Source organism: Mauremys mutica, chromosome 9, assembly GCF_020497125.1.
Source record: "Mauremys mutica isolate MM-2020 ecotype Southern chromosome 9, ASM2049712v1, whole genome shotgun sequence".
NCBI lineage: Eukaryota > Metazoa > Chordata > Testudines > Geoemydidae > Mauremys > Mauremys mutica.
Window position 1 is genome coordinate 103097760 of NC_059080.1, and position 11439 is coordinate 103109198.

General features: G+C 46.9%; 1 protein-coding gene across 4 annotated transcripts in view; it reads right to left on the bottom strand.

The window, feature by feature from the left end:
* The window catches only part of ATP13A5 (ATPase 13A5), a 49875-nt gene extending 45592 nt beyond the window's left edge, over positions 1-4283 (bottom strand). For 2 of the 4 annotated variants that reach the window (XM_045030174.1, XM_045030171.1), the window contains exons 1-2: positions 2455-2525; positions 1178-1351 (exon numbers count right to left, since the gene is read on the bottom strand). In XM_045030174.1, the coding sequence (XP_044886109.1) occupies positions 1178-1351; positions 2455-2502 (222 nt within the window). In that variant the 5' untranslated portion in view covers positions 2503-2525. Of the gene's footprint in view, positions 1-1177; positions 1352-2454; positions 2526-3532; positions 3653-4264 lie in introns of those variants that run through there. The other 2 variants (XM_045030173.1, XM_045030172.1) reach the window with 2 other exon arrangements.
* Positions 4284-11439: the final 7156 nt, after the last annotated feature.

The following is an 11439-nucleotide window of genomic DNA, read 5'->3' on the forward strand; positions in this document are numbered from 1 at the left end:
TTTTGGTTAGGAGCCAAGAACAGAGAGCTTCATTACGGTCTGCTTCACCTAATGAATTCTAGGTCTAAAACATCACCCATTTTAATCATGCTTCCTAACCCTGGAAAACATGTGTTTCCCAAACTGAAGGCTGCAGTATTACTAAGGCCTCACTATAGTAGAAAATGACAACCAGTGTAACTTTTTTTTTATAATTGGAGATATACCAATCTCCTAGAACTGGAAGGGACCTTGAAAGGTCATTGAGTCCAGCCCCCTGCTTTCACTAGCAGGACCAAGTACTGATTTTTGCCCCAGATCCCTAAGTGGCCCCCTCAAGGATTGAACTCACAACCCTGGGTTTAGCAGGCCAATGCTCAAACCACTGAGCTATCCGTCCCCCAAATTTGATCTAATTAGACCAGTGCAAATGCCTAATACAGATGCACTTAACCCAGTAAAAATTGTGCTTTCATCAATATAGCTTAGTGTGGTCAGTTATTAATCACTATTACAACAATGCAGTAAGTTACTAATTGTTTTAAGTGCATCTGTATTAGGGAAGTAGTGCATATATTGGGGATCAAATGCATATTAGGTGTTTGCACTGATATAACTAGTGGAAGTGGATACAGCTCTCTAAAATTCAATCCTAAAGAGTTTCTCTCATGATATTAGTCACATGCATTACACAAAAGACGGGTTCAACCATATTTGTTAGGATTGACCCCTCTGTTGTGTCCTGTCTTCTGCATTCTTGTGTGTAGGTAGGGTAAGCAAATCTAGAAGAAGTCAGAATTCTGCAGTAATCATATTGGAATGAGACCTACCTCTAACACTAGTGGTTAAGCAATGGGGATATGCAGTGTACACAAGATGTCTAATGTTCAGTGTTAAAGTATTTGAATTCTAGTTAGTGTAACCATAACCTCTGCACAATATTTTTGAATTGTTTTCTCTGAAAATGTCTGTATGGAAATGATTTGGAGTTAGTGGGCTCCTCAAATGCCTGACTTATCCCTGCCAGTGCACATCTGAACTCGAGTATTTACATTGGAAAATACTAAAAAATTGCTATTACACACTGAGAGAATAGGAAGGGGTGCTTAAATAAGTGTGTGTGTGTGTGTGTGAGTGAAAACTTTCTGTGAATTAATAAGACGTCCAGTTAAAAGGACACATTACAGTGGGCACCTACTGTTGTTCTAAGCAATATGACATCTGCTTCTTGCAAGTTACATGGGATGCAGTTTGCCCACACATCCCATGCTGGCTTCCAGTAAAACAGAAGGAGAAGAGCTCCACAGGAAAAGATGTATCCAGCAATGCACATGGCTTTCCGGCAGCCTTGAGTTTTGTAGCCAAATATCTCCTGTGGGACAAAGACAAGACATTATTTTGAAATGGTTTGACATTGAGACTTGTTTTAAAGGGAAGAGCTGCAAAGACTCTCTAGCTAATACACCCCCTATAAGCAACCCCGTCTTCAGCTTGGGAGATGAAACTGTGTGTCAGCTAAACACGTATTAAAATTAAGGCAAAATATACACCAACTCCACCAGAACCAGGCAGTATCACATACTTAATATGGCAGGAAAGGTCCATTCGCAACCCTCCAGCTATATAGACTTGAAGAATTAGCTTGATCCTATAGCTTTCACTGTCGTAAGCCAGCTGGTCTGTCACAGTAACACTTCTACCTATATCTAATTCAGCTACAGTCCCAGAGCCTTAAAGCCCTAGCTGTCCTGCAGCAATGGAGAGTATCTGTACAGGAGCTCCGTGTTATTCAGGGGAATCCACCCTGAAGCACAGAAAGCCCCTTGAAGTTAGGAAGACTTTTCATGATTCTGAATAGCATATGCATTTCTGGTGTGCTATCAATGTAGTATCTGGATGCCATATATATAATTAAGGATGCAATTTTTTTCCTGCCTTATGTCCCATAGTGTGGTTCTTAAGCATACACAGAGCCCTGAGCACCTTTCTATGATCCTTCATTATCTTCCCTGTTTGTCCTTCTACTTTGATAACCTGGAAGCTGTTGTAATCATAATGACATTCTATTGTTAAAAAATTATTCTTCCAACAGAGACTGCATTTTCTAGTCCCCATGTTTCTTCTCCAATTGCACCTTGGATTTACATGTACATTAGTCTGCTTTATGCTTGGTCCACACTTCTGACAATCACCTATTATGTGTGCTGTAGCTAGTAATGCTTTTATTATGGTCCGTCCCTTGCACTCAGGACCCTGGGTAAGTGTCTGTACAATAACTCAACAGCTACAGTTCTGTTTAAAGTGAACAAACCTGGCTTTAATAGGGCCAAGATTTTCACCCCCTGAGTCTGCTCTTTCCCCACCCCACAGTAGCTCCGAGGCTGGTGTTTTGCAAACCAACAACTACTGGGAAGATTTGCTGGTTCACAAAGTGCCCATTTGGATTTCCGCAGCCAATACTTCACTGTTACTGACACTGAAAGGCCAGTTCCAAAGTGAGTACAAATGAGCTCCTTTCTGCATAGTGCCAGAGAGCTATGTCCAACTGTCCTCAGCACAGCTCTGTACGGCCAGCACAGCAGTCCCAGTGAGAGTGCATGCAGCAGCCTCTGTCTCTGTAGCTCCTCAAATGCCATTTTTTCCCACGTGAGCATGTGAATAACTATATTTTTGCTGCCTGCCTCCACCTATCTTCACCTTCATTGCTCTCTCTCCTCCTTTCCCCTCACTGTACTAATGTTTCCCCAGTCTGCTTTGTTTCTCTCCTTATTTCTTAGCCCAAATCCTGATTCTCTCACCCTCCTTACTGAGGCTCACTGGACTCTTCCCCACCACACAAACCACAAAGGCGCATTATTCCATTGTCCCACCCCACTGCCCCTTCCTTCCCTGCAGATTACTCCCCTCCCTGAATCCATCTCTACTCCCAAAACTCCTGGTTCCCTTCCTCCCTATGACCCCTGTCTGTCTGTTACACACGCGTTCCAGGCACTCCCATAATGTCCTGTGCCTCAACTCCTCCAGCTTCTGGCCTCTCCACCCAGCCCCTGTCTCTATCATGCCTCTGCCAGCATAGGGCCTGGTTCCCTACCCAACACACCCTCTTGTCCCTGCAAGTCCTGTCTCCCTCCCCCCCCCAAAAAAAATCCCACCCAGGCCCTGTCTCTCCACCCCACACACAGTTCCCAACCCAGGGGCCTGTCCGTGTCCCCACCATCCTATCCTCCCCCACAAATTCCACCTAGACTCTGTCTCTCCACCCCACACACAGTTCCCTCCCCCGACACCCAACCCAGGGGCCTGTCTGTGTCCCCACCATCCTATCCTCTCCCCCAACTCCCACCCAGGCCCTGTCTTTCCACCCCCCCACACAGTTCCCAACCCAGGGGCCTGTCCGTGTCCCCACCATCCTATCCCCCCTCCCCCCCTCACATTCTGCCCCTCCAGGGACCTGTCCCTCCCCTTCCCCACACCAGGTTTGGCTCTCCCACTCCCACACACTGTGTCCCTTCTGCCCCCCCAGCCCCAGGGTCCAGCCCCGCCCCCGCCGTACATGCTCCACCCATGGCTTGCTGTTGGGGTCGGAGGGGGCGGTGCTGTTGCTGCTGCAGCTGGCGACCAGGAGGCAGGTGTAGGACTGTGAGGCAGCCAGGGCTGCCCGTCCAGCCTGCGGCCTGCCACGCTCCGCCAGGCCGGCCTGGGCAGCAGGGGCCTGTCCGTGCCACGGGGCCTGCCCCATGTGGCTGGGAGGAGGAACTTCACCCAGGCCGCAGGCTCTCAACCCCCGGGAGAGCCAGGCCGGAGGCGCCTCGGGGCAGGCACCGAAAAGGAGGGAGCGCGCCCAGCCAGGCACCCGCGACGGCTCTCGGGGCGGAGCCACAAAGCAGCCCCCACCGCCACCCGCCCTGCTCTGCACCCTGCCACCCTCCCCCTCGTCCCCCAGCACCCAGCCGGACACAGGGCTGCCACCTCTGAGGCACAAAAACCCGGCACCTCCTGCAGGAGCCTGAGCCTACCGCTGGCCATGAGCACTGAGCACGGGACAGCTACCACAAAGGAAACCTGGACAGGCCGCACCCAGGCAGAAATCGACCTGCCTCTGTTAAGAGCAGAGGGCATTTGACTCCCCTGTGACATCCAGCGCACCCCTCACTAGCGGACGGTGTTGGCCATAGCTTGGTCGGTCGCTCCAGACCCACGTAACAGAGACCTGTGTTCTTACTAAGCAGTGTGGGATTGGAGACACCTACATCTCTTCACTGGGATAGGGGAGGTGAGGACTGACCTCTCGAGAGTCCTTCTGTCCTGTGATTCTATGGCTCACACAAGTGCACACTATTGGCACACACAGGTTTTAAGGTGACTAGACTCCTAGGAAGCTTAGTCCCCAAACAATCACCAAATCCTTATGGGAAAGTCCTATGGAATTTAATAGTAGTTAAAACAACAGCATTCTCCAAAAGCTTAATCAGATTACAGAGAAAAAATATCTGCTGACTTAAATGGTGAGTGAAATCCTTTCTTTTTCTTTCTTTTTTTATATAGTCCCATAGCAAGAATATCATTTTCTATTAAATTCTATAGGTTGGTTCAAAAAATCTATACAAAGCTATCAATCTCTATAAATCTCTGTAGGATTTGTGTGTAAGGGAAGGGTCAGCATATTCTTCCATCTGTTCATTTGAAATACAAGCATGAAAAAGACATCACAAACTTCTCTGGTCCTGCAAGGTGAATGGGAGCTATATGTTCACTTTAGGTCTTTGCTCTGATTAATATTGTCTGTTTGTAGAGCTCAGTGATATGCCTGAATCCACAATGGGCGGGATTTTGATTAGTCAGTTTACGATGGAAAGGTTGCAAATTGGTAGTATGAGGTAAATTTCCTGTTTTACCAATTAATATCCAGTGACAGAATATACCCATGTTCACACCCTATACACTACTGTTCTCATTTTTGTACAAGGCATGTCTTGTAAGGTATAATTTGAAAACTCAAAATTTGCTGGTCAGTATCATCCTGATAAAACGTGTGGCAACACTGCATGTGAAGTTATAAGATTCCCCTGGATGGTGGTGGTAACACATGTTCCAAACCCCTCAGCCCTGCTCAGATGAAAGCTGGCAAACATGGCTGTCCTAAACAAAGGAATGTGTGCTCTGCTTCATTTGCATTTAAGCAGTAAACAGAGTCATCAAGCAGGAAGGGAAGACAAAGAAAGTTCAAACAGATGAAAAACCAGAAGGGAACATCCTTATACGTAGACTTGGTCTCCTAGTGTGCAGCTGGAAATGTTTTTTCTAGAAGGAGACTAAAACTATAGAGAAGGGGGACAAACACCCTGAGGCATCCCCCTCTCTCTCTCTCTCTGTCACATTCACAAGCATTCTTTGGACTCTGGGGGAGGGGTCCTGGCCTACAGAGTTTGGTCAGTAAAACTGCTGAAAGCATGTGGTGAGACTCTTTACTTGAATCCGATATAGTTTAAGTTAAGCATTAGTAAACATTTTTATTTTGCTTGTTACCATTTCTGACTTAAGCCTTATTACTTGTACTCCCTAAAAAACTATCTCTTTGTAGTTAATATACTTGTTTTACTGTTTTATCTAATCCAGCGTGTTTAAATTGAAGTGCCTGAATAACGATTTGAGATAATGAACTGGCATATTATTCCCTTTAGGGAATAATGGACTTTAAATATTTTGTACTGTCCAGGAGAGGGCTGGGCAGTACAGGACATAGATTTCTCCCCAGAAATGTAAGACTGGGGCTTTATTGGGGTCACACTGCAATATAATCAAGGGTGGTGAGAGCCAGAGTATAACCCGTGTGTGGCTGGCAGGCTGCAGTTACACACAGACACTCAGGGTGTGACGTGCCTGCTGGAAGGCTGTTTGTGAGCGGCCCAGGTGGGAGCTAATTCAGCAAGGCATTGTAAGGCACCCCAGGTTGCAGGGCAGGGTGACATAGTCCCCCACTGCTCTGGATTGTATCCTAGTATGTCACACGTCCATCCTATTTACATTTTTAACTAGTGAAAGGCCCAAGACATTTGATTCCAACCTGGGTTTCAAACACTCTGAATTTCTGCAGTATGGTTCAATCTCTATTGAAACAAGGACCAACTGCACAATTTGTGTCTTGAGCCAGATGCTGAAACATCAGACAGACACACACATTTTGATGCTTGGATTTGCACCTAGCTTTAATCTTCATCCCTCTCCCAGCTATACACAAACTACTTACATTTCCTCTGGCATTAGCAACTGTATCTACAGACTCACATCTTGTATAACTCTATTGTCTGTAAAGCACAAACCACTGCAGCCAGTGGAGGGGGAGTTTAAAACTGGCTGGGTCATTTCCATTGTGTGTCATTATGACTTAGGGTTTTTTTTTTCTTCTGCTGCACCTTTGCAGATCCTTCTTTCTTGCCAATATGCATTTTCCAGACTGCAAGGGTCTATTCCACTCTCTCCCTGGGAAAATCCTCGGAGAATTACCTGGACCCTCTTTAGGATTGGGTCAGCTAAGACAAGGGAGATGCCATGTTCAGAAATGACTGGAGGAAGTTCACATGGGTTCAACACAATGTGCTGCACATGATTAATTCCTCTTAATTCCTCTTCCTGCTTTCATAATCCCTGAAAGTAACGCCTCGCTCAGGAGAGCAAGTGTTGCCAACCACCCACATTTAAAAGGCTTTGCAAGTAATGCCAGGTTCTGAGAATCAAATTATGCCAGTAATATTGTGTCATCCACGTAACCTAAATAAAAGATAGGTGACAACTTAAACCACTCACAGGGCACCGGATGCTAGGTCCCCACTTGTTTGTACGTATGAGAATCCCAGACCCAGGCTCTGTTAATAAGTACATTTTAAAAAGAAAATTTCTATTTTATTTCATCCCGAAGGATTCTCAGACTGCTTAACAGAACTTGTAAACTTAATATACTCACTATACTAGGGATCACATACTCCAGCACTGAAATACAACCACCTCTGTATGGGGGAGGGAATCTCAACTGCTTAATCTTCTACAGGATAGAAACCAAAGAAGATCATATTTGGTGGAAACCACAGGGAGTTTAGGAAAATAGAATGTAATTCCACATGTTGGAACTTGGCTAGGGAAGCCAAACTCTTAGCAAGTAGGTTTCACCAGTTTAATCTAAGGTGGGATTTTAAATTGATTTAGTTAAACGGACATAAAGAACCTGTGTAGACACTCTTAGTTCAGTCTGAGAGTGGCTTATTTGATTTAGCTTAAACCTGTTCCTATTCAATTTAAATTAAAGCCTGGTTAAACTGAAATAAGAATATCCACATGGCCTTTAGCACTGGTTTAACTAATCTGGTTTAAAACATTTTTAGGCCTGGTCTATGCTGAAAGGTTATATCAGCATAGCTTTGTCAGTCAGGAGTGTGAAAAAACACACCTGAGTGATGGAGCTATGTTAAACCAGTGCAACTCTGGCTGCAGACAAGGCCCGGGTCCACACTACAGAGTTACGTCGACGCAAGGAAGCTTATGTTGACCTAAGTCTGTAAGTGTCTATGCTATAATTTCACTCCCGCCAACATAACTCGCCCATTACACTCACTTAACTCCACCTCATGAGTGGAGTAGTTAGGTCAACACATTGTCAGTGTAGATGATAAGTTGCTTATATTGACTGTTGCTGGCTTTCTGAAGCCATCCCATGATGCCCCCACACTGACCGTTCAATCGGTGCAAGCACTCCTGGTGAGGACATGTATGGCTGACACAAGGAGCAAAGTGTAGACATGCACAAGCAATGTCATTTCTGCAATGGCTGCATGCCGATGTAAGTTAGGTCACCTTAATTTTGTAGTGTAGCCCTTAGTAAGGATGTCACGAGACCTTTAAAGAGACATGGGTAGCTCACATTTGGTTACAAATCTGCTGTACTTATTCAGGCAGCATCCCTGCTAATTAATTATTTGGCTTTGGGCTTTAAATAAGACTTTTCTAAATCTAAGATGAATAGAAATGCTGGGCGTTTAAAGTAATATTCCCTGCAGTGTTGGCAGCCCGAGGGATGCACAATATTGGCAACCTCCGGCATGAGTCAGACCCCTGCACATCCATGAGACTTTGGGACCCTTTAATTTGCCTTTGCTTTTGAGGGGTCTGTAGAGTTCCTGTCCTCAGTGCTTAGCTCAAAGGGGCTGCACACCTGGCAGCTACCTTCTAGACTAGCAGGGTCACTGAGGGGCTACCTTTCAGCCCTGCCAGGGGGAAACGCCCCTCTGGTTGGCTGCTTTCCCCACTTCCCTGCCTCCTGAGGTATAATCAGCCAATCTGGGGCTCTGTCGGGGGCAGGGAGATCTCTTCCCTCCCCACACCCCACGGCCACTCCCAGAGGGGAGGCAGGAGCAGAAAGAGCCCAGCAGCTCAGGGATGCTCTGCACCCGCCCCCCTCTTGTGACCAATAGGACAGTGCCTCAGCTCATCCCCTGCCCCACTGCAGCATCAAGGCTAGGAAGGGGGAGGGAGAATGAAGAGCCTCTGGAGCTGCCCCTCCCCCAGTCTGAGTGGGGAGGGGCCCCTACTGCAGCCCCCAGGCCTGGAAAAGGGAGATGAACAGCCCCTGGAGTTGCAGGAGGAACAGAGGTGAGGATGTGGGAACTCAGACAGAACTGATGTGATCTCATTTTCATTTCTGTAGACAATAACAGACCCCTCACTTTTTTCAGACCACGTTGTGCATGCATGCTAGTGCACAAAGTTTTCCTCCACGGCCATGAGAGCTAGAGACTTACTTTCCTCTGTAAATGAAAGCTGAGATCCTTCTGTAATCACAAGGCTTAAAGCTGGAGCTCTAAGAAAAACACCAAACAGCGTGAGCCTCGCAATGAAATTGCCAGAATTGGCCACAGGGATTGCAGCCTGGGGCTAGTGCCTTAGAATCAGAGAGTGGAAATAGACTAGAAACTGACGACATGTACCAAAAGCAGTGACTAAGCTAGGGCTAGTCACCAAGCTGAGTCCAGTGAAAACCAAAAGTAGTGAAAATCTAATAATTCTAGTTCCACTTTAATAATTGCTGGTGTTATTTGTAACCTATGTAAAGACATTGATTTTTAAAAAGCATGTGAATTTTCAACTGTGGGCATCATTTTAATGCTTACCAGGATTCAGGCCTTTACTTTTACATCGCTTCCACCGGATGGCACGTCCTGCAGCACAGTGCTCCATAACATGTGCTGTGCATTGGTTTAGTGCCATCAGAGTTACCAGAGCCACTTCCTGCAGGCGCTGGGTGTTCCTCTGAGCAGTGGTGGGGTCGCATGCAGGTATTGACCCAGCCTGACCCTGCTTAGCTTATGGGAGTTAATGGGCTCAGAGTATGGTTGCAGAAAATGATACTTTTGCTATGAACCACATGTTCAGAATTTCCTCAGTCACCATCCTTCTGAGGATCATACCAGTTCTGGGTGATTATCATGAGCACGTCCAGATAAGTATGTTCTCATAAACATCAGGATGTCAGCTGTTGATCCATACTGTAGTGGAACTAGTTCACTCATCACTAGCTAAAGATAGAGCATAACAACCCAAAGAGAGATCAAATGATGCTGAGCAATGCGAGGATGAGAAGTGAAAGGACTGGTTGTAATAAAAAAAAACATGGCAGCACATCCAGCTATGTGGCCTCTCTAATTCTCTGTCCCCTGAAGCCTGATTGAACTATATTGGACAAGTTGGGCTGCAAAGGAGGAGTTCACAATTGATAGTAAATCATGCTTTTGCATTTTTAAAGTCAATGTATTATGTGCCCATCACCATGGCTTCTGATCTGTGAGGCACATTCAAAGACCGAATGCTGTGCAGGACAGTCCATAGCAGTCAGCAGTAGTACTCATCTTCCTGTGAAACCCCCAGCCTGCCAGAGGAATGCTACTCCATAGATCAAACAATCATTTAGATGGAAGAGGAGCCATGGGCCATGCCCCACCTGAACCAGACTGGCAGGCTATCAGAGCACGTGTGTTCTCTCCACTGAGAACAGCCTGCCTCCACTTCTTAAAATGGACTATTCGGAGCAAATGGACTATGAACAACACATAGGCCTCCGCTGACCATGTCCTTCGTGATGGTGCATAGAGAGGTGGGCACTCCTAAAGGAGGTCCCAAATCTCATGGGACTTTATAGATTAAAATTAACACCTGTTGCTACACCTGGGAGCTGATGAGACACTAGTGTTCATCTGTGCTGGTGAACTCTATGCTCGTTACTAGCTGATGTAATTTCCTGGGGCTATCTGCTCGAAGTTCCCAACCAGGACTTTAGAACAACCAAAGAACAGCCTGCCCCCAGAATCCCATCCCGGGTTTTACACTGAGCCTAGCATAGGAGTGAGGGTGTATGCCCATGTGCTGCACACACCGTGAGGAAAGCTCACAAGAAAGTACCTCACTGTCGAGTCTCCATGCTTTGATTTAAGCAGCTCCCCAGTCACCTGGGACCTGACCGATGAAGCTGCTGAGTGCTCATTAAGTCGAGCCCTGAGTGGAGCCTTTGAAAGAAAACATGCGCTTAAAACCTGAAGAAAATTGGGCAGATCTTCAGCTGATGAAGGTTCCTGCTGCAGGGGATATTAAAGGCTGATGAAATGGGATGGAACAGGTCCAGATTCTCCTGACTTAGTGTTGCCATAGCAGGTACACTTGCTCAGCAGCCAAAGCGGGGTTTGGATCTAAACCACGTTGTTGGCCCTATGCCCTGCATCCCATCGAAAGGATCATCCAGCGCAAGAGGAGCCAGCTGTGATAATGTACAGACAGACAGCTCTGGAAGCTGAATGCTTAACGTTCAGGTGATAAAACGGATAGAAGAGAGGAACTGGGGGGAAAAGACAGGGCGTTGATGAGCATTTCTGCTGAGCCTAGGAGCCTGTTTGTGGCATTAAATATGTTGCAGGATGATGCCGCCCAAAGGCAACATAATACGTGGGAATCAGGCAGCCATGGCTTTGGCAAGCAGAGCTGTGACACATTCCCATGGCAACTCAGCCCCATTCCAGCAGCGCTTTGGCTCTAGGTCTGATGAACTGGCACAGAATGTGCTGAGCTGCAGCCTTCAACGTTCTGAGCACATGCTCTTCCCTGCCACAGATGAGTGCAACCAAAGGGCCACATTATGCAGGGTGGAGAGAGAGAGAGAGTGTGTGTGTGTGTGAGAGAGAGAGACACACACATCCTTTAACCCCCCGCTGGAGCCAGGCACAGTGTAGCTGGGAAGTACAGGCCCCGGGCAAGGACTTGTGAAGATTACCCCCTTTGAGAGGTAATGAGCAAGAGGAGGATTCCTCCTGCTCCGTCTGGTACTCATGAGCAGCCTGGCTGCCCCTTATACAAGGGAGGGGAAAGGTGCAGCACCTGGGTGGTGCCCTTTCATCTGTGCCCCACCCAGGAAGCAGCCCGTACCAT